General features: G+C 45.6%; 1 protein-coding gene across 3 annotated transcripts; it reads right to left on the bottom strand.

Annotated features, from left to right (window-relative positions):
• Window positions 1-13: 13 nt before the first annotated feature.
• KIAA0100 (KIAA0100 ortholog) lies at window positions 14-26,717 on the bottom strand. Of its 3 annotated transcripts, none has more exons than XM_012648262.1 (39): window positions 26,547-26,717; window positions 25,606-25,735; window positions 25,043-25,092; window positions 24,597-24,744; window positions 24,304-24,422; window positions 24,013-24,073; window positions 23,633-23,822; window positions 22,640-22,763; window positions 22,354-22,478; window positions 22,028-22,095; window positions 21,767-21,912; window positions 21,002-21,120; window positions 20,730-20,893; window positions 20,315-20,573; window positions 19,243-19,448; window positions 16,852-17,944; window positions 16,217-16,408; window positions 15,872-16,074; window positions 15,605-15,723; window positions 15,264-15,484; window positions 14,414-14,604; window positions 14,188-14,287; window positions 13,842-14,044; window positions 12,620-12,914; window positions 8,824-8,981; window positions 8,347-8,553; window positions 6,485-6,584; window positions 6,063-6,245; window positions 5,595-5,716; window positions 5,015-5,170; window positions 4,807-4,928; window positions 3,553-3,733; window positions 2,843-2,929; window positions 2,499-2,609; window positions 2,225-2,360; window positions 1,986-2,116; window positions 1,670-1,771; window positions 1,240-1,374; window positions 14-812 (listed from the first exon to the last, which is right to left on the bottom strand). In XM_012648262.1, exons 1-39 carry the CDS (start codon window positions 26,612-26,614, stop codon window positions 630-632), a joined length of 6,708 nt encoding a protein of 2,235 aa, XP_012503716.1. In that variant the 5' UTR covers window positions 26,615-26,717; the 3' UTR covers window positions 14-629. The 3 variants fall into 3 exon arrangements, with proteins under 3 accessions (XP_012503716.1, XP_012503717.1, XP_012503718.1); XM_012648263.1 differs by having other exon boundaries at window positions 16-812; window positions 13,842-14,041; XM_012648264.1 differs by lacking the exons at window positions 25,043-25,092; window positions 25,606-25,735; window positions 26,547-26,717 and adding an exon at window positions 24,908-24,951 and having other exon boundaries at window positions 16-812.
• Between the last annotated feature and the right edge of the window lie 610 nt (window positions 26,718-27,327).

Here is a 27,327-nt window from a genome sequence, read left to right as displayed (position 1 = left end):
TAAAAAGAAAAAACATCAAATTTAAAATATTTTTTTCCTCTTTAAATCATTTTTTTGCCATTCTCCAAGGTATACCCCAGGGGGAACAGTAGGGAACCCATGGCCAGCCCTGGCTCCTATTGCCATCCTCCCAAGTGAGCTTAGCACAGAGATTGGGGAGGGGTCGATTCCTCCCAGAACACTAATACCTCTTTCACAGAAGGCAGTGGAGTGAGGGACAGAGGATCAGTCCCCTCCCCTCAGCTTCCTGGCACAGACAGAGAGCAGTTACACTTAGAAATATATATATATATTTTTATATATGTCTATAAAAATTTATCGCACTTGATCAGGACTATCTCCCTACCCTTTAAATTGACCCCAAGGGAACAGGGTCCTGCCCTGGGCCCATTCCCTGGGTCTTGCTCTCTTGTCAACTCTCTGACCCTGAGCCTGATCACCATGAGATGGAACTCAGCATGACTGTCCACTATGCTCTGCAGGAAACAGGCCAGCTGCTAAAGAGCAATGCCTGCGGGCTTCTGAGCCCAACCAATCCTGGTAGATGAAGGGAAGCCCCTCCCACCCCACAAGTCCTTGGAGCCTGAGCCAGAGTCAGATCCTGTACTGCAGCTGCTGGGATCGCCAGATCACTTGCGCCTGCCAAAGATGGACTTCTTGCCAGGGTTCTTGTCGCCCACACTTAAACCGATGAGGAGCCGGGCTTTCTCCTCCTCTTCCTGCTGTTGCATATTCAGGTCTGATTTAGTTTCTAGCTTTCCCCGAACCTCAGACCCTGTTGCAGGCTTCAGCCTTAGCTTCTCTTTGATTACCTGGCAGTTTGGAAAGGAGTGAAAGGAAAGGTAAATATTAGTAGGACAGGCACAATAAATCAAAATCAACCAAGTCAACAAAGATTTATTAAACTTTCATGCAAGGCACAATGGGCAATTTATATTATAAAATGGTCTCTGCTTTCAAGAAGCTTACAGTCTAATTAGAACCCATTCCAAACCTGAGGTTGTTAGCCCTCAATTCCCTAAAGTCAATGGTAGTTCACATTTATGAATCACTCAGTAAACATTCAGTTTAATCATATGGGTGAAGTCATGGAGAGGGCAGGGATAGAAGTCCTTCACTTCATTCACTTGCCCTTTCCCAAGTATATTTGTTTATATATCCTAAAATGAAAGGCTCTTGAACAGAGGATCTGCTTGCCAGCCCCCGCTAACCAAACAGCCATGAGCCCTGGCGGGATACCTGGGCAACCAGGGCTTTGCGGCTGTCCCTTTTGACAGCCATGGCAAAGTCTAGCCATGTCCATGTGTTGTTGTGGTACTCCAGACAGGGCAGCACCAGGTTAAGGTCACCCCAGTCGACACTGTTCTTCTCACCCTGCAAGAGAAGGAGGGGGAAAGGAGAGAAAGAGAGGGGAAAAATACATCAGCTGCCATTTTGAGTCGAAGGCAGTCACTTGAATGCCAGTCCTGCAAAAGCAACCCATGGTTACTGATTTCCCCTTACTACAGTCTGGATGTGGTGCTGACTCCTGAGGGGAGCAGAGGGAACAGCATATTTATCACCCATAGCTCAGCTTCACAAGAAACCTGGCTGTCTCCCTGTCTATAATCCCTGATCTTATCAGGTTCCCCTCCCACCTTGTTCTAGAAAGTGCTGGGGAGGTACAGACCTTGTAGCTGACACACAGTGGAACCTGTGGAATCTTTATGTAGATGAAGGAGTTGTTCATGGCAGCTCGCTCTTTCATCTTGTCAATATCATCCACAGGGTGCTAGAAAAGGAAGGAAAGGAGTGTGAGTTCCTGAAACCATCAGAAGAAGAAACTCAGGACCCCAAACATCTCGCTCTCCTTTTATCCCTGGAGTAAACTCAAAGGAAACAAGAAATCCTCAGCTAGGCCAAACAGCCAAACAGAACACCTTAGGACTCTGCCATTTTTTTTTTTTACCCTGCCATTTTTCTATCATCAGGGGCATGCTTGGTACCTCAGGTGATTTGCGAAATGATCTTCTGACCCCAGAACTCCGAGTCAAGCCCTGTGCCACACCCTTCCCAGGGCCCAGTGGTACTGTATCATCTGTTGCAATCAGCTGCCGAGGCTTCACCACTGGTATTCCTATGAAAAAGCAAGCACACCAGCCGTCATCCATTCTCTTTCTGAAGCTTCAGCTGTCTCTGGGGCTGCCACCCTATGCTTCTGGTACTCCACCATAAAAGCTCTTACCAGTAGTCACCAGTTTGGACTTATCCTCTTCGTCACCAACTTCATCATCTTCCACACTTCGGCCAGGAAAGAAAAAGCCCATCATTCTATGGAAGAACTGGTGTGTCAGCTGGATGGTGAGAGGCACCACATTTACCTAAAGTGGAAAAATGTCAAAGCAGTTAAGCACAGACACCATCCCTCAGTTTACCTAACCCTAATATAGCATAACATAGCACACAGCTAGCCTTTGAATGTCCTTTGTTCCTGGGTCCCCAAGGGACTGTTTACCAACCTCAAAATGCTCCTTCACAGAGATACCCCCAACAGGGGGCCGGACTTTGCTAAAGAGGCGGAGGGCTAGCTGTCGCCCAGACTGGCAAGAACTCTGGGGCCGCAGCACTACCTGTAGGATAAAGAGTAAATAATAGCTCAGCCCAATGTCCTTCCTACCATAAATGAACCCACAAATCCCCTGCGGAATGAGAGGAGAGGCAATGGTCTTGCTAAGCTGGGCAAGTGTTCAACATCTCAGATCAACACACTGTTTCCCATAGTGGGTTTAGGCAGAAGGGCCATTATAAATGTCCTCTGCTAAGAAGCACGTGAATGGGTTAGGAATAAGGAAATAAGACTTGCCTTATAGACAGCATTGGGGAGGAGGTTGTTCATAGTGAACCAGCCCAACTCCAGAAGATGTTCTGCTGTGTCATCAGACTTATTCACCTATAAAGACAGATTTTGCCCCGTCTACTACAATAAACCTTTTTCAGGAGCTTGCTAGAGCATTGCTACATATACTGTTTGTTTTCAGGTTCTCCATAAACCTAATCCCAACCTTTGGTATCTTTTTCAATCTCATACAATCAACACACTCTTTAATCCAGCATTTCTCATGGGTACTATACTGGCCAGGGCACTACTGCCCTAGTCATTGTGACATAAAAAAATGTTCTCATTCATTTCCAAACATCCCTTGTGGGAGAAAGTAATGAATAATGTCCTATCTCCCATGTCAATGGATAACTGCAGTAAAGTGAATATCAGTATTAGAATGGTTCTATTCCAAACTGGACTTGGAAGATTACTTTCCTCTGGGCCATACTTCTAGGGGTAGATAATCACTGAATGAGAGAAGCATTTGATCAAACTCGTCTACATCTGTATCACTTAATATTACAAACAGGTATGTTTAAGGGAACTCTGCTCATGTTCCTAATCATGACCATCATTAAAAATCATATAATAATTAGCCCCTTTTTGTTTATCTCTTTTGTGAGTTGGACTCCTATGATAGGTCAGTGCCTCCCAATATAAGCTGTCTTTGGGTGATAGTATAGCCCAGATACCTTGCTGTAAAGGAACCTCTGCAGCTCTAGTTCAGCAATTCCCAGCTGTCCATCTTCTTCTGTCAGGCGCCACCGTGCCTGAGCAAAGTAAAACTCAGTGCGACGGACCACACTCACATCTTCTTGCTGCTTTCGCAGTTCCATCTTGTTGGCCCGCTGCAGTTGGAAATCCTTAAAACACCTGTAAGTGGACAGGGGAGCCAAAGCCAATAAGGGAAACAGCAAATGGACTGTGGGTAGGGTAGAATGCTCTAGACTGATTTAGGATGTAAACCCAGAGATTAAACTATTCTGGGACAGCTAGTCCCTAAACTGTTGCACTGGATTTACTGCTCCTGACACCCTAGGTCATGGGAGCACAAATCCCATCTTTAGCTCTATTGCTTTTTATTTTTTTTTCAGAGACAGGGTCTTGCTCTGTCATCCAGGCTAGAGTGCAGTGGTGCAATCATCGCTCACTGCAACCTCAAACTCCTGGGCTCCAGCGATCCTCCTGCCTCAGCCTCCCAAGTAGCCAGGACTATAGGCGCATGCCACCATGCCCAGCTAATTTTTTGTTGTTGTTTTAGAGTTAAGGTCTTGCTATGGTGCCCAGGCTGGTCCTGAAGTGGCCTCAAGAGATCTTTCAGCCTCAACCTCCCAAAGTGCTGGGATTACAGGCATGAGCCACCATGCCTGGCCTTTTTTAAAAAAAAAAAAAAATAGAGATGAGGTCTCACTATGTTGCTGAGGCTGGAAGGCAGTGACTATTCACAGGCCTGATCACAGCTCACTGCAGCCTCAAACTCCTGCCCTCAAGCAGTCCTCCTACCTAAGCCTCTGAGTAGCTGGGACTACTACAGACAGGTACATGGCACCACGCCTGGTTTCTATAGCTTCTTGATAAAGTAGTCTCTTCCCACTAACAACACCTATGATTGTATCTACAATTGCGTACTGATCAACTTCAAGGTATTTTCAATTCAGATGCACAATATCAAGGCCACAAAAATGATCTTTCCCAACTACCCATTTTTCTTATAGTAGAGCCTTTCCCAGGAGGTTCTCTACTGAGGAACCAAAGGAAAGGCTCTCCCATTCTCAACTTCTTTGGCCAAGTCCGGAAATGTTTGTTTTAGAAGAGTTGCCTGAATCTACGCCTACAACAGCCTTTGATAATGCACACTAGACCTATACTGTCAGAACATGGGCAAAGAAGAGAAACCACCTTCAGATGAGGTACTGGAAAAGGACAGGGAAAGAATGCCAGGGTACCTGATGAGGATATTAAGCTCTTCACTTTCCATTTGCAGGCTGGCCTTCTCCTGGTTTAGCTGTAACTGAAGCTTTTGGTTCAGGTCAAGCAGATTCTCATTCTTGCTGTCATCCTGCAAAGACTAGGGAACCAGGATAGGAGAAAATGAGGAGATCTCCTCTGTCCTAGGAGACCTCTCCCGGTCCTCAGACTATCTACAGTGACTACCTTCATGATAGAATACATCTGCTTCTCCAGCTGTCGTATGTGAGCTACATGCTGCCGCACGGCCTCCTGCAGGTGTAATATGCTACTGCGCTGTTCCTCAGGATTGCTAGAGATCTCAAGCTGGAACCTGACCCGCTGCTTCTTCTCACTATGTTCCTAAAGGAATAGAAAGGGAAGTGACGAAGAATTTTTAAATAGACAAGTCTTGTAGTAAAGTGAAATAGACAAAGGAGTAAGAAATGGGGATCTCTTCTTGATATCTAACTTTGACCTGTCATCGTTAGTAACAAGAGGGGTAGGTCAATGCAGAAGATTTGGCAATGTGGATTTCACAGTAAGCCAGGCCCACAGGGTGGGGATGGAGGCAGAAGTGGGGAATAGTTACTGTCTACTACAGTCCCTGGGACACTCAGACCTTTCTTAGGTAAATGGAATTTTACTGCTGACTAATAGAGAATATAGCAACAAAAAGGCCCCTTTTCACTGTGAAGCATGGCTTTTCTTACTGGAGACCAAATAAAGCACAATGTCTGGATATTCCTGTGACACTAACCAGAATTCTGCAAGGGCTCATGCTCACCTTTCGCTTGGGTTCTACATGGAGCAGCAGGTTGTTAACGATGTCCAGGATCATGGCATACTGAGCTGGGTTGGTGGAGATTTCTAGCTCGTGGTGGATAAGGGTGAAGGTATCCACAGCCCCTAGGTAATTGTTAGCAGCTAAATAAGATGCTCAAGTTTCTCCCTAAATATCTCCTGCCCACATTTGGTCCATTCCTGTTAGTCAACTCCACAGAATGGCACTGAGAAATGCTCATGGGTAGAAACATGTTTATTTCAAAATCATAAACAATGCCTATTCATCCTACTTCCCTCTAAGAGTATAGGTTGTTTTCTCATAGCAGAACTTACAGAATATAGAGCAAAGTGAAATGTTAATGCCAATGCAAAGTGGGACTTTTAATAACTCCATGTCTCAAAACCACTAAGGAAATTACTTTCACAAGTTCCCTAGTCCCCTCCTAAAAGCCTTTCAAGCCCTGAATACCTTCCTGCTTCTTTAGGAGATCTTCCTTTTCCTGGTTCTCATGAACCTCAGGTGGCTTAATCTGAGTTGCTAGTTCAGGATCAATGTCATGGCTATAACTAATATAGTACATTCGGCAGTTGCAACGTGAAATGATCCGCTGGACTTGCTGGGCTTGCTGTGCCTCAGCTGGCTGGTTCCAATCTGGGAAGAGGTGGGAAAGAAATAAGAGAAAGATATTCTCAATAAGTTAAGGAGAGAGCCACCCAGCTATGTGTGATGTCTGAGGAACTCCAGTAATACTGCTTTCAACCTAGCCTAGCACAAAATGGGCCTGCTCCAGCATACACCGATGTTAAGAATAAGAGGAGGTAAGGAAATGGGCCCCTTTGTGGTACACATCTGCTCCTAACCATCTGATGGGGAGGAAGGGAAGAGCTGACCTGTGGTTGTGGTAACCATGCCGCCCACTGCCTGCCCGCTCTCCATCAGCTCCTGCACAGAGTCCAGACTACGCTGCCGGTGCTCCTCGATATTCTTCACCTGAAGACAGAGATGCAGGCACCTTCAGCTCTCAAGGAAACAGTGGATTGCTCTAGCCAATTAGGTCACAGATCTCCGTGTTTCAGGTAGTTATACTTACTATCTAGCTAGACCTCCACTGCCTGGAATATCTTAATGGATCTCCCATGGTAGGGGACATACTTGGCTCTCCCTCTTGCCCCAAACCACCCAAATTCTCCAACCCACTTGAGTTACATGCACACTTTGCCAGGCCTGCAGGTCTCGAGCCAGAAAAACAATGAGATAGGTTAAAATTAAATTCTGTCACGGGCAAAATAGTTCATTTAAAGAAAAAAAAAAAAAAAAAAAAACTTTCCTACTCATTTTGGTATTTGTTCTATTTGTGTTCTTGCTGTTTTCTATTTTCAGATAGGTAACTACTCTGACACTATTGCCATGGGAGAAGGGGACGAAATTCTTGATCCTGTCAACCTGAAGTCAGAGTGAATAACAGAAAGAGTGATATGGGAAGACCACAGCAGTAAGATCAAGGCTTCAGGATGGCAGATCTGCCAAGTCACAGAAAAAGTCATATAGGAAAGGCAAGATCAAAGTCTCTCCCTCCTAAGTCAAGGGCAGTCCACTCTAATAGCTTATCCCGCCCACCTCTGCATGGGTAGTTAACAGCTGTGCCTATCTCCTATTACTATTGGTAAAGAGCACTGCTTGCCTGAATGAACCACAGCTCATATATCAGCATGGCCTCTCACATTACCTGGCCCTTACTCAGCTTGACATCTGATCTAAACACTCATTACCTCATGTAATTATACTTATTAAGGTTGCTGGATTAATCCCTAAATCCTTGGTGTAAAAAGCATGAGCCAGGGAGGTGAGAAGAGGAATCATCTTATAACCATTAGGTCCTATAATAACTCTGATAATATTATACCCTAGAAATTATAATGAAAATTCAATTGTACCAAGAAGCTGAAAGAAAATTCACAATCTTGCAATGCAATGACAAGCTCTTTCACTGGTCTCTGCTAACTGCTCACAATCTTACCATCTAACAGATATATTATCTTGTCACAAGTTAGACCTCCCCAGACATACTGATTTTAAAAAAATAAGACTACTTTCCATCTGAATAAAGCTTTATATATTTCAAAGCACTTTCTCATTTGATCCTTTCAACAATCTTGTCAGGGTGAAGTAGTAACTCCATTTTACAAATAAAGGTGACAAGTTCAAGGACTTACGGCTACTATAATGGCAAAGCTGTCATTGGAACTCATATATCCTTAATAAACAAAGTCTCTATGGTTAAAAAAAATAGAATTCACATAACCTGACTCGTTAACAAGCAGTCTTTTATTCAATCTCATTGCCTTGCTGAAACAACCAATCATCCTTATAAAAGAGGTCAGAGAAAGGACAGATAGAGAGCTTATCAAAAATTCTTAGACTTACTGCCTCTTTTCTTGGCAATCAGTGTGATTGTGTGTGAACATTAATAGGGATCAGCAATCTTCAAAAGTAAAAAAGCTCCAGCCCATTTCATTCTAGTGCTAGGAAATGAGAGTTTCTCTTGCAATGAAATAGAGTATCATGAAGTCAAAAAAAACGTACTACGTGCTCAAAGACCAGAAACTGCCCACATTCAAGGTGTTACCAGCCTCATTATTCTGCTAAGCTGGTAGTAACAGGTACTATCAAGAATCTTTCAGCTATTCTGGTGGAAGGAGCTAACTATGGAAAACTAGGGATATAATGGGCCTTCCCAGCCCTGCTGACTAACCTCTAACCAGAGCTGTCGGCCATCCTGTTCAGTGGGGCTGCTTTCAGTGGTGGCAAAGTACTGCATGCCATCCAGTAAGCAAGTCCAGGATGTCTTTTGTTTCAGTGTGTCACCATACCAGGCTGGATGGTGTTGGCACTGCAGCAGCTGGGCTTTGGCGGCTGACACAATGACGCAGCCTTCTGTCTCTGCTCCACGAAGAACCATCTATGCCAGACATAGAAGCAGAGTGAAGTCACCAAAGAAGACAAGAAGGTTAGTGAGAACACTGTACCAACCACCGAAGCTAGGTCTAATCCTGGTTTACTGAGTGAATTTTACTGGCTTTTAGACATGGAAGTAATGATCCATGATATCTACAGGAAGGAAAAATTTTTTGGAGCTCTATCCACTCATTCTTATTTAGAGGTGGGGGAGGGTAAATAATATGATTATGATCTAGCCTGATGTTGGAATGTTCTTGTAAAGAGAAGTTACCTGGCAGTTGACCAGCTCAATAAGGCAGTTTCGGTTATATATGTCATCCGTCTGGCAGGCAGCAATGCCACACAACTGCTCACTCATACCTGACTCCTCTTCTGTGAACACTACAAACCTATCTGTCTCTTCAATCAGCTTCTGCAACATGTAAGCACCTGGCAGAGAAATAAGGAGGGAAGGGTCACAGTCTCAAAGGAAAAGAAAACACATCCAGGGCCACACTGACCTTCCCTCAATTTCTCTGGCTTGGTAAGGACTAGAATACATCCTCCCCAATCTGGAACTCAAGTCCAGCCCAGCCCACCCCCTGACCCCTGAGGAAAAAATAAGGATTGTCATTTCATTTTCCCCTGATCTTAATAAAAGATTTCTAAGAGAAATTTAGAAATGCTAGGTGGTAAAAAAGTGGTAGTACTTTTTTCCTCTTAGGTACTGCTGGATTACTCTAGAATCTTTTCCCCCCCATTTTGCTCCTTTCATTATTCATTTCATAGTATTTTACATGCTGGGTTTTTAAAAATTTTATTATCATTATTTATTTTCTTTTTCAGATCAGGGTCTCACTATGCTGCCCAGGCTGGTCTCTAACTCCTGGCCTCAAGCAATCCTCCCCAAGTAGCTAGGATTACAGGTACAAGCCACCACACCCAGCCTATTTGTCTGTTGACCACTCCTTTCCACTTGAAACCACTCCCTTGCCATCAGTGTCATTATGTTCTCCTAGCTCTGCTGCTTCCTCTGACTATGTCTCTAGAACCTCTTCCTTTCCCCAGGTCTTAAGAAATAAGAATCTCCTAAGATCCATCTTTTGCAAGTTACCTTCTGTTTTCTACTCTTTCTCTTAATGAGTTTGCCTAGCAAAGTGTTATGGTTAAAGCACAGTCTCCAGAATTAGACTAGTCTGCCTGTGTTTAAATTCCTATCTCTAATACTTACTCAATTGTGACTTTGGGCAGCTTGCTTTAACCTCTTTGTGCCTCAGTTATAATAGTTACTATTTCATAAGGTTGTTATGAAAATTTAATGGAATGATACATAAAAATACTTCAGAGTACCTGCTACACTGTAAGCAACTATTATTTCCTTGGCATTAACTCTTAGCTCTATGCTGAAATCCCCAAATCTCTATCTCTAGCCCTAAGCTTTTAGACCTTCATTGCTAGTTAGTTGTTCATTAGACATTATCTAGATGTTCTACTAGCGCCAAAAATTCAACATGTCCAAATCTGAACTCAACAATGCTACACTTCCCCAAACTGCCTCTGGCTCTCTTATTTCTGATATTACTGCTACCATCATGCCAGTCACCAGGCTCAAAACCTTAGTCATTATCATTTTCTTCCTGTCTTAACTCCTCCTTCCAACCAGTGGCCAAGTCTCCTATATGCACAATAATATTTCTAGCCATCTCCTCATCTACATTCCTCCTGCCTCTACCTAGTTCCGGCCCTCACTGCCTCTTGTTAAGACACCGTAATAGTTTCCTAATTTGTCTCCCTACCTCCTGCTTCTTCCTCTCCAGTCCTCCTACGCACCACTGCCAGATTTGTCTTCCTAAAAGTAAAACTCTAATAATGACACACCCCTATTCAAAAGCCTTCAGTAGTTCACCACCACCTTCTGAATAAGGACCAAAAACTCCTTAGCCCTGTATGAAAGGTCTTTGATGATCTACCTCCAGTTTTGCTTTCCAGCCTCTTCTCTTACTCCTCTCCTTTGGCTACTCTGCCAACGAAAAGAGACCATTTATTCTCTGTAATATTGTGAAATAAATATTTGGTCTTCCTCCCTGTTTCCTGGCATATGACTCCTAAAATCCTTAAAGTCTCCAAAGTGATGTCTTTTTGTATGCTAGTAAGTTACTAGTGGCTGGCAGCCCCTAAGCAGCTTCAGGATGGATGCTGATCACTGGAAAGACCCAAGCAGGATTACAGGGTTCTGACTTCCAGCCCATGCCACCCCCCACCTCTTGGGAAGAGAGAAGAGGGGCTAAAGGTTAAGTTGATCGCCAATGGCCAATTTTTTTGTTTGTTTGTTTTTTTTTTTTTTTTTGGGGGACGGAGTCTCACTCTCTAGCCTGGGCTGGAGTGCCGTGGCGTCAGCCTTGCTCACATCAACCTCAAACTGCTGGCTGGGCTCAAGCAATCCTCCTGCCTCAGCCTTCCAGGTAGCTGGGACTACAGGCACACACCACCGTGCCTGGCTAATTTTTCCTATTTTTAGTTGTTTGGCTAATTTCTTTCTATTTATAATAGAGACGGGGTCTCGCTCTTGCTCAGGCTGGTCTCAAACTCCCGCTTTGGCCTCCCAGAGTGCTAGGATTACAGGCATGAGCCACCGCGCCCGGCCTGTTTTTGTTTTTGAGACAGGGTCTTGCTCTGTTGCCCAGGCTAGTGTGAGCCACTGCATCCAGCCTTCTAATATCTTTTTTTTTTTTTTAAAGGCTGGCCAAGTGAAGCAGTGGGAGTGGAGAAGGAAGTAATATCTTTATAATAAACCAGTTTCCTCAGTTCTCTGAGCTGCTCTAGCAAATTATTTGAACCCAGGGAGAGGGTCGTGGGAACCCCAATTTATAGCCAGTTGGTCAGAAGCACAGGTAAAACAACCTGGAGCTTCCAAGTGACATCTGAAAGAGAAGAGCAGTCTTGGTGACTGAACCCTCAACCTTTGGGTTTGATGCTATCTCCAGGTAGATAGTGTCAGAATTGTGTTTTTTGGGGTTTTTTTAGTGTCAGAATTGAATTGAATTAGAGGACACCCAGCTGGAGTCTGCTGCAAAATTGATTGCCTGTTTGTTGATGGGAAAAAACCCACACACGTGTGGTCATAGAAGTCTTCTGTATTGATTGTTGCTGACTGAGAGAATAGAAAAATCGTATTAAGTTTAAAGGTCCAGCTCAAATGCTATTAATACTTCCTCAATACACTCTTCCTTGATGGAGTTCCTCCTTCACTACAGTCAGGAACAACTCTCATATTCTTTTATTTCTCTCTGTGGCACTTACAACTTTTCACCTTGTTCTCAAATTCTTCATAAACTTTCATTCCTCTGTACTTGTTATTGCCTTTCCCTAAAATGCCCTCTCCTCTTTTCTTACCTATCGAACTCTTACTCATCTCTTAACACCCGTCTCAATTATCTTCTCTATGAAGCCTTTCTAGGCTTCCCTACATTGATTTAAATGCTTTCTTGAACATTCTTACAAAGCATTTTCATAATGAAATTACAATTTACATGTCTCTTTCCCTACTAGCTTCTAATCTTCCCCTTATCTGTGTATCCCGATGTCTAGGGTTATATATGATACATTAAGCCTTAATAAAGCTAAAATGAATCTATGAATGGACAAATGAGTGATTAAGTGAATAAATGAATTAATCTTAGATCATTCAGAGATGATACACTTGTAAGTAGAATGTCTTACATTCTACATCCCTCACTGAATCCAGTGCAGTGCTTTGAGCCTGTTAAGTATTCAATAAGTATCTGTTTACTGAACAAATTAATTCACTAAAATATGAAACAATTGTCTAATCCTCTGCTCCTTTCCCTTACTTATCCGGTTTTGGCTCTATCATTCCTTCTAATTTTCTTCTGCTGGCCACAGGACCAGATCATTTAATGCCTCAACATCATTGCTATATAAGACTTAGGTGGCATAATAAGGAAAAATAATAGTTTCACCTCTACACCTGGATGGACAAGCCATGATTCAGTCCTTCTCAAACTCCTGTCCAAGCCCATGTCCATGTTCTAAACCTAAACTCCTAAGTCTCATCTCCCCCAGCTTACCTCCTGATGACCCCTTATCAGGCCGTCCACTGAAGCTGGGAGTGTTAACACGAGGTGGGGCTGGGGCATTAGTCAGGACACCCCGCTTTGGCTTTTTGGCTGGCATCTGAGGATCAATCCTTAACCCCTTCAGGGCCTCAGTAGAGAGATTACGTTTGAGGACAGCTGCCTTTTTGTAGCCATCATATAAACCAAAGGCAATGTCCCGATTGGTGGTTGTCCAGGAAATCCTTAAATCTACCAAGTGCAGCTGGTGTGTATGAAAGGTAGGATCCCCATCTCGAGTAGAGAGCTCCTGAGAAACAGGAAAAGGACTTCAGGGTGGCATAGGAATTCCCCCCGATGCTCCTGGACCACAATGCAGAGATAAGAGAACAAGCTTGTTGAATACTAAACCTGTTCTGGGGAACACAGAAAGCCCCTGGAGAAAGAAAAACTAAGTGGTCTGAGCTTATACATTACATTACATTCTAACTATACCCACTGCATTTTAAATGATTCAGAGAATTTCAACTTAAAATCCTTCCCAAATTGAAGGGATTCCCACCCCCCTCTTCCAATTTTGTCAGCACCAAGTAAGGTGCTAGGAAAAAACTTCTACTCTATTTCCTGAAGAGTAAGAAACTACCTTTAGAAGCAGAGGGAGAAAAGGAATTTTCAAAAAGAGGGCTGCTGATATAGCTAAACCAAGTACACATAAAGCAATGACATAATATGCCTAGAATATAATTAGGAACCTTACCAGGGACTTAGCCTAAAACCTATTCCTGTGGACTTTATTATGTTCCGTCCAAATTCACATGTTGAAGCCCTAACCCCTAATGTGACAGTATATGGAGATGGGCTTTTCAGAGGTAATTAGGTTTAGATGAAGTCATGAGGTGGGGCCTTCATGATAGGATTAGTGCTTTTATAATAAGAGAAACTAGAGCATTTGTGCACATGCGTGCTCACACCCACTTGCACATGCGCACACTTGCTTTCTCTCTGCCATGTGAGGACACAGAGAGAAGGCCGACATCTGCAAGCCAGGAAAAGAGCCCTCACCAGAACTCAACCATGCTGGTACCCCGATCTCGGACTTCCCAGTCCCCAAAACTGTGAAAAATAAGTTTCTATTTTTCAAGCTACCCAGTCTATGGTATTTTGTTATGGCAGCCTGAGCAGATTGAGACATGTACTAACATAAATAAAGTAATAGAGAGACTGTGTCAGGTGGTACCTCCTCAGCCGTGCGATTGCTATGCCGTTGGTAGGTGAGGGAAGACAAGCTCAGCAGGTGGGTCTTTGTTACCAAGGGATCAAGACAGTGATCAGCATTCTCTTCAGTGGGTGAGGCCATCAGGTGAACGGTCACCTGACTTAGGTCACTCACCATCTGAGTCACACTCCAATCAGAGATAAGGCGCCGCATGACTGTGCCTGCTGAGAAGAGGAGGCACACAGAGCCCATGTAGACCAGTACAGAAGGATCATGTGAGACAGAAAGAGAAGAGGGGAATGGAAATGAGGAAGGGGAAAAGGACAAGGAACAAGCTAGGAGAAATGAAGGCAGTCTTTGATCTTACCTTGAGGTATAAGCCGCTGAGTCCCCCGAGTGAAGACATGGCCCTGACTGCATTCAATCTGGATGCCCCGTTGCTGGGCAAATGAGGCCCAATAATGTACCTGACAACAACAGACCATAACACTAAACAAAGGATGGCATGAGAGGGACGATTAAGAGACCTAAGATGAGAAAACAAGAAATCTAGAGAAGGGGAACAGATGTCAACAGGGATATTAGAGCCTAACCTGCAGCTGGGGAAAAAGGGCAGTATAGGAAAGTTGCTTGTAGTGCTGGCCAAGTTTCTTCTTGCTGGGTTTCAGGTTATTGAAGAGCTTTCCCCTGCAGATAGGCCTTGTGACACTAGTCCAAGTTGCCCAGAAGTTTTGCATCCAGCGCAGGGTACTACTATATAGTAGAATTCGGGGCTGAGATATTGCTGCAAAGGAAAGGATAGACATTTCCTAGCTGTGGTTGAAACGTAAGAGGTGAAACTAAATCCTTCTCTAGCTTCGGGTTGTAGAAGTTTAAAAACCTAAACACACCCAGCCTCACATTCAGCATCCCTAACTCCCTCTTCTTTCAAATATCTAGGTAAACTCTGCTTTCACCTACTGCTATGGTCTGAATGTTTGTGTCCCCCCAAATTCATATGTTGAAATCCTAACTCCTAAGGTGACACTGAGTGTTAAGAGGTAGGCCTTTGGTGGAGACTTCAATGGATGGGATTAGTACCCTTATGAAAGAGGCCCAAGGGAGCTCATTGGCTCCTTCCACCATATGATGACACAGCAAAAAGCTGCCATCTGTGAGGAACAGGCCTCACCAGACACCAAATCTACCAGCACATTGATCTTGGACTTTCCAGCCCCTAGAACTATGAGAAATAGATGTTTGTTGTTTGCAAATTACCAAATTTATGGTATTATTGTTCTAGGAGTCCCAAAGGACTAAGACACCACCTTCTTCCAAAAAAGGGTCCTAACCCAAATTTTCCCTTGCCCTTTTATCCCTGCCCAGAGAATCAAGCTGAAGTCCTCAGTGTCCAAGCCCATTCTCCCAGCCCTTCCCCCTCACTGCCCCAAGCCCGAGCCTCACTCCCGCTGTGCCGAGTCAGATCCATCTTGATGGAGAGATTAAGGTTCTCAGAGCGGAAGGCCCGGTAGGAGTCATGGAACTGGCCCAAGGGCACCTCAGGAAGGAACTCTGGGGCCCGCAGAGTGACACCATGATGATCATGTGGGTTCCCATGGCACAGCCACTGCAGGTCCAGTGTCATGCAGAGGTCAGGCAGGTGAAGGAAGCAGCAGTCGTCATACCTGCCTCACAACAGAGCCCCAGCCCTCAGTGTCCTGATCACTCACCTCCCCTTGGCTCTTCCCTTCTCCCTCCACCCGAGTCTCCCACCCCACTGAGGCCCCATCCTTCACTCCACTCACTTCGAGGCTGTTCTCACGTTGATATCCAAATCACCCTTGAACACAAACTGACCAGGTTTCCAATGAAAAGATAGGTGGCTCCACTCCCAGTGCATATTTTCAGTCGTGTTGTATGGATCCTATAACCACCCCCAAGAACTTGGGTAAGATGTGGGTAAGAAAATCATCCTCATCTCCCAAATGAGTATCTTTCTCTCTTCCCCCATGTGCTCTATAGACCTTTACCACATCATCCTAATAGGAATACAGTATCACAGGCCCCCTCACCTCAGTAGCCAGCTGGTGCAAGTTCGCCTGTTCAATGTCCATGTGCCAGTCCCCATGGAACAGAAGACGGCTCTTGTCCCACCAAGGCAAAGGTGGGCTGGGGTCAGCTGAGGGCTTGGTCAAGAGGTCCACACATTGGCCAATCAGTGTCCAGGCTGGATCCCAGCATGGGCCCCATACTACTGTGTACTGGAAGATTTCCGCTGGGGTAGAGGAACAAAGGCTACAGCTTGTTACACAACTTCATTCCTCTCTTTCTCCTTCACTCCAGAGGGCCTCAGCTCATCTCCCATCTCAGCCATCACAAATGTCCCTCAGCCAAACCAACTGCCCTTCTCTACTCACAGTGGAAGTCATGGTAGAACTTGAGTGGGGGCATATTCCTCTCTACTGCCACATTACCCCATGGAAGCCCCAAGTGCAGGATTTGACGACGACGAGAGCAGGGCTGACCATTCTGCTCAGTGCCCACAAGTCGACCCATCAGCCGCCAGTCACGGATCTCAAACAGGTACCGTGGATAGTCTCTGATCCGAACTGTTATTACGGGGAGGATACAAGCCAACTATTCAGAGGGCTGTCTTAGCACTCATAGGCGTTTTTTTCCCTTGCTACTACTTTTACCCATCTGTATTTATAAAGTCAACTGACAGAACAAGGGCCAGCAATTGGTAGCAAAGCTGAAAAAGGGCACAGTAACCCTGGAGCACAAGGTTAAGGGCATAGTATTGAGATCCAAAAGCCACAATAACCTTAAAGATGACTGTGTTAGCTGTCTCTTTCTGTTAGCCAAGCAGTTTCAGGGTGAAATTCAGGAACAAAGAAAGGAAAGGGCAGGGGAGCCCCACCCATCCCATTCCACTCATCCAAAACCAGCCACAGTTCCCCATATAACCTAACTCCTCTGTAAACACTCAGAGAGCTCCCTAGAGCTCAAAGGGCAAACATCAGGGTCTGCAAATAAGGGAAATACTACATACCCAAAAAGGTCTTGACATTGCACTTGAGCATGCGACACCACTGAATGACAAGATCTACTCCCTCAGCAGGAAAAGGACTGCCTGGATCAAGCTCTCGAACCTGCTCTACCACACGCTCAGGCCCGTGGAAGGAGGCATCAGCCAAAGCCACCAGCTCTAGCCCTGCCAGGCTCCAAGTGAGCAGTGCCCGGCGCATGGGTGTGTTGCCATAGAGACGACGGGAGCGCTGGATGTAAATTTCAATGTTTTTGCGTTCCAAAGAGGCATAGAGTTCCTCAATTTTGCGGGCTGGCAATAACTCCCCATGCTGCTTCCGAAGGGCAGCCACTTTGGCATCCAGTAGCTGCAGCCTTTTGGCACTCTCCTTACTTTCATCCTTCATCAGTTCATAGTTATCATGAAGTTTCACCTCAAAAATGTCATCCAGGAAAACCCATGAGAAGTGCTGAACCTTTAAGAGTAAATCAGGTGGGAGTGGGGCAGGGCTTGGAGAAGTCCAAGCATGAGTCCCTCGATGCAGCCCCTTCAGCCATTTCTGAACTCCTACTGCCTCATCTAGAGTTTGAGAGAAGTCATACTGATAAGGGAACTCCACTGAGACTGAGCCAAGGGAGAGGAGCCAAACACGGTTCCGGAGGGTCTGCAATACAGGGAAGGGGTTCCGGTGGAGGATCATCTCTTCCAGCTCAGGTAGCAGCTGTACCTCTACCTCCTTAAAGTTGAAGATACTATTCCCATCAAAGCCAGCAGCCAGCTCTGGGCAGTAAGCCTGCAGGGAACCTCCATGCCGGCTCAGTGACACACTCTCTGCAGCCAGGGTAATGAACTTATCCTCAGCTACAAAAGCTGTCAGCTTGGCTGTGTTCACCTCTAGTGTCAGGTTTAGCAGCCGCTTTGGGGGAGATGGCTCAGGGGGATGGCCTTCTAGTTCAGAAGTGGTCCCTGGAGTTTCCAGTGTAAGGGATGGAACAGTCTTAGGAAACATAGTGGCTCTTAGTAGGTCTCGGCAATGTAGGGTGTCCAGGACATGCTGATACAAGTACATGTGATCTGGGGGACTCCAGAGTAAGGTCAGCCCTGCACCACACTGAACCTTTAAGGAGCAAAAGAAAAGGATCTGTCACTTACCACATCCCAGAACAGTAGAGATGGCAGGGATTATTATACATGCATACCTGGCTTAAGAACCATCTCCACCCAGAAGTCTTTGCTGAGTAGCCACATTACTTACTCTCTTGCTTTGTTTCTGTAAACACTAATATGCTGAGCTAACAGTTATACTTAAGAGCACTTTTAAGTTCTCCTCAACTGGATTCTATATCGTGTGAGAGTAAGGGCCATGTATTTTAATTCTCTGGTATCTACCACAGTATACACAGTAGGTACTCCATAAATCATCTAACTTTATGTTTCTGCTCATGAGTTATCTATTAATAGCCACACTCTAAAAGCAACTACAACAGGCAATTTAAAAACATTTTATGAATTGACTGCATCTTGGCCTAATTCTCAAAAGGTAGTATAAAGTACTGATCACACAAGTCAACACAACAATTGATATATGAGAAAGTATGCCTCAGGGAAGGGAAAAGAGTCCTTGTCAGCTTGAAAACAAAGTCAGTTCTGAATAGCTAAGTGGATAGAGAAAATTAGAATTCCAGGAGAGGAAGTCTCTCGAGTTCAAACCTCTAAAAAGGAACTTCTTCTGTTTCTAATGGAAGATGAAGTCTGACAGAGTAAAATATCCCACCCTCCTCCTAAGAAGGTCCCATGTCCATCTGATATTCTAAAGAAAGATATTGGAAAGCCTCTCAAAACTTGCCAGAGCCTCCATCTTCAAGATTCCTTCTAGCCTTTTGATGAGCTAAGCTAAGGACTTCAACAAAACCTTTTTTTTTTCCCTTAGGCTGGTCAAGTGAAGCAGTGGGAGCGGAGAAGGAACAACAGAATCTGTAACTGGTTGTGATCAATAGTTGTAAACACCACTGCACTTGGACCAGCCAGCAAAATCATTTTTAAAAATCCCTTATTTTTCATAGACACATACTAAAATATTTATAATCGAAATTATATATATCTGGTACCTGCTTCAAAATAATCCCAGAGCCTAGGACAGAGAAGATTGGTAGGAGTATAATTGAAGCAAGTTGGTCATGAACTGGTAATTACTGAAGTTTGGAACATGAAAGCTTATATATTCTCTCTAGTTTTATATATATTTTAAATTCCATAAAAAATTTAAAACATATAGAACAAGCCAGAAAAAAATAAAGAACACCAGGTGTCATATTTCCCATGAGATGAGTTTCACAACATGAGTCAAAAAGACTGAGAAAGGTTCTAAGCTGAGGGGAAAACCAGCCCGGACCCACCTCCCCACAGGAACATTACCTCCAGCGAGCGGATACTGCTGTGATAGGTGACAGAGAGCATGGAGAGGCTGAGCACTGGAGTGGGGATATCAGGGGCCTTGCAACAGGGCTGCATCTTCTCCGTGACTGACTTCACCAGCGCAAGCACAAGTCCTTGAATCCCCACGGAGGAGGTCTCAGCACTGCCCAGAACAGTCAGAGTGTCCAGTCGTACCTCTGAAGCACCTAACATCCAGAAATCATATCAGCCTTGGTTCTTAGCTCTCAAATGGCAGCTTCAGTCCTTACTCTCCTTCTTTTCTTATTTCCTTTACTCTAATTATCTTTATTCCCCAAGCCTCCTTATGTTCATTCCTCATTTCAAGGAAATTTTCCCTTTCCCAATCTTAACCTAATTAGATCTGCTGAAGACAAAGAAATTCTCTAACTCCTACAAATTGTGCAGAGATATATCTTTTACTCTCTAGAACTAAACACACAAGGAAATAAAAAGCTACATGGGTCTCACGCTCTTGACCACATCAAAGCCAAGTCTTGGCCGGGCACGGTGGCTCATGCCTGTAATCCTAGCACTCTGGGAGGCCGAGGTGGGCGGACTGTTTGAGCTCAGGAGTTCAAAACCAGCCTGAGCAAGAGCGAGACCCCGTCTCTACTAAAAATAGAAAGAAATTAATCAGACAACTAAAGATATATAGAAAAAATTAGCCGAGCATGGTGGCGCATGCCTGTAGTCCCAGCTACTCAGGAGGCTGAGGCAAAAGGACTGCTTGAGCCTAGGAGTTTGAGGTTGCTGTGAGCTAGGATGACACCACGGCACTCTAGCCCGGGCAACACAGTGAGACTCTGTCTCAAAAAAAAAAAAAAAAAAGCAAGTCTTTTTCTTATATGTTTTGCTTAATACTTGCCTTTCATAAGCCCTTAAGAAATATCAATAAGCCCAATATTTATGTAAGACCTTCCAGCATCTCATGCCTCTATTTTAGGAAAATTCCAGATAATCAACTTCATTAATCGAGAAGGAGCAGACTAAACCAGCATAATCTGCTTAGGTAATGCACTACACACTTCAGTATAGACCCCATCCCACTTACCGACCAGGGCAGAAAGGGTGAACAAGTTCATGTCCTCCACCTTCAAGTCCACCTTCCACAGTAGCGACACAGATTCCCCAAATGAAGATTCCCTAGAGACAACTGACTTCCCAGATTGAGGACCCATCAGGGATAAGATACGAGACAGACATTGAGCACACGTGTCTGATGCTTCTACCTGAAGTCCTCGAATGGTACAATCAAGAAAGAGGGTATCTGACTGGGTGCTGGACAGGCCCAGAGGCTGGTTATAGCTACCCTAGAAAAGAAGCAGATGAACCCAATTAAAAGTATGCAAGTGTGCAGTTTTGCAATGCCCTGATGCATCACTTGTTGCCAATAAGATGCTCAGTGATGACAGGATGACAGGATGAGAAAGCGGTGTGGGACCCTATTCACCAAAACCCCCGCCTACCTGTAATGTGAAGGAGTCCAGGACAAGTGCCTCACCCCAAACATGCATATTGGGCGGGTGTGGTGCTCGCTGAATGTGGGAGTCACTGCCTACACGCCAGCAGAGATGGTCCACAGTTAGGACACCCCGCTGATGGATGCTCTGTGGCCTGAGGTGCTGGTAATCTGAACAAAGGTGGGAAAGGAGAGCTCTATGGAGCCACTGTTGCCATCAATTGGGCCTAGCTCCTCTAATGGACAGATTCTTATTCCTTTTCCATCCCAGAGCCTTACCCAGAGAGATGGAATTGAATCCCAAGGCAAAAGGTGGTGTATCTCCAAGCTGAATGGAAATGTTGACATTGGAGATGGAAGTGCTAAAGATGATGGGAGCCAGGATTTGGGGGAAGGTTCTGCACAGGAACAAGACATCATTGTTTGATAAGGAAAGAACTGCAGCTTCCTATCATGGGACAGATTCCTGAAGCTCTCAAAATCAGGATAAGAATTTAGAGTTTTGTTGTGATTCTTAGGATGGGATACAACTAGAAGGTAAAATGCAGAACTCATTAGCCTGCTGCTACTCTCAATGGTAATCTGCAGCAACCCCAGAAAGATATTAGGTTGAACCATATGAAATTGCCATTTTTATAAGTCAAATATGCTGAACGCCAACAATATTGTATGACTCAACCTAATGTAACCCAGAAGCATCACTTCCAAACTATTAACCTTAAGATCTCTGTATAGCACAATGGAAGCAGTACACAAAGACAAAAATGTCACTGTAGACATGACACTGCCACCTTATCATCTAAGACAGACAAGATATTTTTTATCATTTAAGTTCAACAAATGTTTATTTCGTATAAGGTGCTGTGCAGGCACCGAGGACACAAAAATGAACATGGTATCATCCTGCCATCAAGGAGTCTAGCCTAATAGGAAGGATACATAAAACAGGATTGCTATTGAGGCTAGACATGATACCACTTGAGACCAAAAGAATCTTAGAGAATCCAACTGATAAGATGGCTGTTGAAAAAAGATCAAACTGACCTTTTTTTCCTTTGCTCAAGAACAGGTGAACTAGACCCTTGGGTCTCCAGTGCTAGCATGTGCAGCCAGTGAGAGAATTCCTGGTGCCGGTAGTGAATGATACAAGTGTTCAGAACCAGGAAAGCTGAGAGGTCAATCGTGGTCACCTGGAAATGAGAAGACCAGAACTGTGGGCTTGGGTTTTATTTCGTTAACTCATAATGCAATGAAGTACAGAGAGAACAAAGAAAGGAACGATTCTTGCTATCACGGTCACCACACCTGCACACTAGCTTTGAGGGAACTGAGGCACACAATGCGCTGGCGACTCTGGGACAGCAGCAACCCATCTGTAAGAGGCCAAAGGGCAGATCAGAGGCGAGCACTGGGAGAGTAAGGGGTAAAACTAGGAAAGGGACAGAGGCAGGCAAGGATATAAACAGACTATCACCATTTGTGAGTTGGGGCTATTTTCTCTCAGTATGTTCCCTCCTCCCCCTCCCCAGTTACACTGATATTAAATTAAGAAGATGACCACAGAGGGCATAAGCAAAGAGAATGTCTAATCCTCCCTTGCTCTCTTAGTACCAGTACCCCCACCCATGAACCTTCCAGCAGGAGTTCAGTGCTCATCTGTGCCATATCAGAGTTTGCTGTGAAGCTTCGAAGGGGCAGTTGATCCTCATCACGGTGGTACAGGAAATGCAGCAGCTTCAACGTCCAAGTCAGGTGCCTGGACCAAGACAGATTCTAGCTCAGAAAGATGTGGAATACCATTCCTACTTCCTTTCTCCCCATGGACAAGCTCAGTGTAGCTACTAGGCAGGTCATGGAGATCCCAGTATACGGCTCCCACTATCACTCTCCACACTTCTGCATCAGGAGAGACCTCACCTCTTTTGACTATTCATGGACAACACGACACTTGTATTCTCCATCTTAACTTTGACCTGGTCTGGCAGCTGCTGGAAAAGGAACAGGCCAGGCAGAGTTGGCTCAACCAAGTTCTCTGTCACCTCTGAAAATATGAATGAATAACACAAGAACCATCAATCTTTAACATTCTCAATTCTTCTGAAATGCCCTGCCCTCCATGGCCAAATCCTCCCACATATAGTAGGCTAAGCAAATGCCCAAGCTAGGCCATAAGGCAAATACTCCAGAGATCCAGGCACTTGCTGTACTTCCTTCCCCAGACTCTAAATACATAAATAGTATGGGGGGAACTTTGGTATAATGGAAAGAATATGGCCTTTAGGACCAAATAATTTAAACTTCCTTTTTACTACTGATTAACAGCTGTATGAGCTAAGTCTATTTTCCTAGCTATCCTTCCTAGGCTTCAGTTTCCTTATTTATGAAATGCTGAGGACTCAGTAAGAGAACATACAGTTGTTCCTCAGTATCCTCGGGGGACTGGTTCCAGGACCCCCATATACACCAAAATCCACATACTGAAGTCCAGCAGTAGGCCCTGCAGAACGTGCATATAGGAATAGTCAGCCCTCTGTATCTTTGAGTTTTACATTCTGTGAATACCTTATTTTCCATCTGCATTTGGTTGCAGATGTGGAACCTGTGGATACAGAGGGCCAAATGTGCTGAAAAATATCCACATAAGTGGACCTATGCAGTTCAAACCCACGTTGTTCAAGGGCCAACTGTATATAAAACATAATACGGGTATAATTCATAATAGGTACACACTAAATGTTAATTCTTTTCACTCAGCACAAGCAAATGTCCTATTTCCTGTATCCTCAGGATCAAAGTCCATGGTGACAAATGACTCACACTTAAATGAGTAGTGAGACCACTATTTTTCTCTAACTCCAAAATAATCCCTGAGAACAAGGCAGCCAAAAGGCTCAATGACTGGGGCTTTACCTGAACAGGGAACAGGCTTGGATGCCAGGCTTGGGCCCTGGCACAGCAGCTGACTCTGGAAGAGGCCTTCATGAAGTTCAGCATGGAGTGTCCACACGTCCACAGTGATAGCCTTTAGATGCCTACTGCTAATGCCCACCTTTAGACACAAGTCCAAGGCCAGTGAGAGCTCCACTAGGCAGGTGTCCTCCTGTATGAAGGATAAGCCTCTAAGGTGAGTGCGTAGGGAGTTTTAGGTCAAAATGTAGTGGTCTGCAACACTGGGTATTGGCTCAAGGAAACCCCAATAAGGGCACAAAATCTAAAATATAAGCCCTAAGCTCCTTCATACCTTATACCCAGGAAGAAATGAGGTATCTGAATGACCATGGCATACTTACCAGCTGACCACTCTTTAGAACTTTGCTGTTGATCTTACATAAGCTCACCTCACAAATTAGCCTGAGAGAGGAAAAAAATTAAGAGCATTGGCCCCATTCCTCGCCATTTACCTCCATCAAGTTCCATTGACTAGAAAGGACAAGGCAAGCAGAACTGCCTAATTTTAGCCTCTCCTCAAATTGTACAGAATGAGAACCTGACACTTTGATAAGAGGCCCTGAAATTGACTTGCCCTGAAGCAACTCTAAATCAAGAATGGGACTGTCAGAACTTCCTCTACCAGTGCTTACCTTTTCCCATCACTATCCAAAAGAAATCTGCTTCTACTGATCTGAATATGCCACAAGGATTCAGAGGTATCCACCTTGAGAACCATGATGTTAATAGCATCTACGTGAATGGAAAATAACTGATAGGAAGAAACAAGGATAAATCAATGTCAAGGCACCGCCCTTCCTTTCCCGCTGAGAAAGAGTGAGAGGCAGCTCTTAGCATTATGGCCCCAAAATAGTAGAAAAATCTACCCACAATTCCAAAGCCAACCATCCCAAAGTACAGTCCAGGATAGTGGAAGAAGTCTCACTTGGCAGAAGATCTTCAATAAGGACAGGCTGAAGGACAGCTCCTTTTGATCCACCCCAGCGCTCTGGGAGAATGGGGCAGACAAGCCAGAAACTTTCTGTAGGTCCGTTCTGATACGCACTTCTCCAAAGCACAACGCCACATAGTGTCTGCCCAGAAGAGAAACCTCACTGCCCACCAGGTCCATCCATCCCACAGCAACCTCCTCCCCACCCCCACATTCATTCTTCTCTCTTTCCTATACATATAGTTCAAATCACAGAGAATAGTCTCATAGCAGTTTTCAGTATCTATCTCACAAGATAATGGTACCCGGGCTAATGAGGAGACTTCAGCAAGAACTTTCTTCCTTCCTTGGGCTGGGAGGCTTCTGTAAAAGAATCTCACTTTGCAAACCCAACTCCAAAATATTCCCCAAGGGGAGAAGTAAGGATATAAGGTACTCACGGCAGATCATGGCTAAGGAGTTTGCTGGAAATCCACAGGTTATCAATTTCCTAAAACAGTATTGGAGAAAGCTTTGTACACTAGCTGCTAGGTAAGCAATGAGCAGCTTGACGAGCCAAGAAAGGTTCTGGGTTCTAGAAGAAGAGGAATTGCTATAGGCACTTCCACTATATTTGTGCCATTCCATTGCCACTGGCTTCTCTGCTCAGCACTCGCCTGATGACGTTAGTTTAACTTGCTTAGAATTTCTCTTTTATGGGTATGCTGCCCTGATTCCCCTCTTAAATTAGAACAGTGAGGTCTTTTATTTCCCGTTATCTTTCTTCTATGCTTTACTTCTGATTCTTTCTTATGTGCTCTGGACATTCTGTGCCCTATAAACATTTTTAGCTGAACGACTTACATCAATCCCAGTGTTCCCCAACTAGCTCTAAGATCATCTTGGTAAAAAGATGGCAAGGATGATTAAAAAAGGCACCCAGGATTTAAAAAAAGGAAATTAAAAGTTGAAATTCAGCTGGCTCAACCACACACACACCCCAGGGAGTCTCCCCAGAACTCACCACTGTTTGCTGGTGCTGCTGAAACTTAAGACTGACATTCTGGATCCAAAAAAAGCGGAAGGAGCCAATCTTTAGCTCCGCCTGCAGATTCCGCTGACACCACTTGGTGGCCCACCGGACCGCAAGCCACCTGCAGAAAACTCCCTGTGAATTCATAGGACCCTCTCCCAAGGGCTTCCCACATCCTTGCTGGCCACAGAAAGCCTTGCAAAGGGTCATGTTCTGCAACTGGATTTTCTGCACAACTTTCCTTCCCAAAGCACCAGTCTATCATACACATTCAGCCACAATGATCAGGATCCTAGCCCCAGGGACCCCTCCACCCAGAGGAAATCACACACGCTAAACTCCACTCTTAAGTTGGGAACAAAAAAAGCAATCTCTCAAATCGTTAGGAATCCCAGAGGTAGAGAGAAGAGGCCCTAGCAGGAATCAAAGCAGAGGCAGCTCTGTCAGATGTGCCATCCATCACACACTCCCCAAAGGGTCTCAGTTTCTCCACCGACCCTCCAGACAGGTGTCCACAAGAAGGCCCTCCGGGGTCAGAACCAACTCAAATGCCGCTCTTCCCTGGATAACCAGACCTCCTGTCCCGCTCCCCAGGGCGAGGCTGCAAGTGCACTTCGCCCTTGGTGAAGAGGACATTGAGGGGCATGTGGGGGAGGGAAAGGGAGACCACCGAACCAAGCCCCTTCCTCACACACACCTATTCAGTTCCCGACCTCAGCATTTCCTCAGGCCCCACCCGCTCCCTCAGTCTCCCCCCACATTGGCAGCCCATCCCGGGCAGCTCGGGTCGCAGGGCTGCTCAGGCCCTCCCCTCGCCGCGCGCCCCCTCCTCTGCCCCACCCCCTCCGCCTCCCGCTCCTCTGTCCAGCGCGCGCCCCCTCCTCAGTCCTTCTTCCTCCTTCCCCCGCCCGCTGTGGCCGGGAGCCCCTCACCGGCCTAGAAAGAGGGCGGTAAGCGCAACCAGCAGCAACACCAACAGCGCGGAGAAGAGCAGAGGCATTTAGGTCCGGGTCCGGCCCGGCCTGGCCCCGGCCCCCGCCATGCCGGGCCCCGACGCCGGATCCACGCAGCGCCGCCGCGGGCCGACCAGCCGCGCGCGCAGGGGCAACGCTGTGCGAGGAAGCGTTGGTGCGCACGCGAGCCCCGCCTTCCGCAGCCCGCCAGCCAGCCAGCTGGCTCCCTCCCGCGCCCCGCCCCGCCCCGCGCCCGCTCCCGAGAGGGCCGACTGGCTGCTTGCGCGAAGTGCGGGCGTGGCTCTGGGAGGAGGGCGCAGGGGAACCGAGCTGGAGTTGACACACACGCCCCGCCCCGGGCGCGCCGGACTGTGCCCGGAACTGCAGAGCCCCGGGCACGCGGAGGTCGGAGTCCGCGCCGGCTCCCTGGGCTGGCTGTGGGCCTGGCCAACTCATTTCGGCCGCGGAGGGTTCCACTTTCCGGGGAGTTATAGACGCTGCCTGACCACTTAGAGCCTGCACAGAGGGTTCTGCGGCTGTTACACCCCTGGGTCAGACACAGTAGCACGCCCATCTTATTCAAGGATCCTCTGTGAAAATTATTGAGGAAATCAAGAGGTGATTAAAAGGCCTCAAAATCCCACCTCATTCCATCCACAAGGGAAACCCAAGAGTTGTTAACTCATTTACTGTTTGATCACTGTACTGATCAATTGATATGTATTTTTGTTGTTGTTGTTCAGGTGTGGTTACAAATTTG

Source organism: Propithecus coquereli, unplaced genomic scaffold (genome assembly GCF_000956105.1).
Source record: "Propithecus coquereli isolate 6110/MARCELLA unplaced genomic scaffold, Pcoq_1.0 Scaffold281, whole genome shotgun sequence".
Classification (NCBI taxonomy): Eukaryota; Metazoa; Chordata; class Mammalia; order Primates; family Indriidae; genus Propithecus; species Propithecus coquereli.
The sequence above is the reverse complement of the archived record's forward strand: the minus strand, read 5'-3'. Positions and strand labels throughout refer to the sequence as shown.

Coding starts and splice junctions, on each gene's coding strand:
- KIAA0100 (XM_012648262.1), bottom strand. CDS start 26,614: ATGCCTCTGCTCTTCTCCGCGCTGTTGGTGTTGCTGCTGGTTGCGCTT. Junction 24,074..24,303: donor TTGGATAGTGATGGGAAAAG/GTAAGCACTGGT, acceptor TTCCTCTCTCAG/GCTAATTTGTGAGGTGAGCT. Junction 2,610..2,842: donor TCCCCAATGCTGTCTATAAG/GCAAGTCTTATT, acceptor TTTATCCTACAG/GTAGTGCTGCGGCCCCAGAG.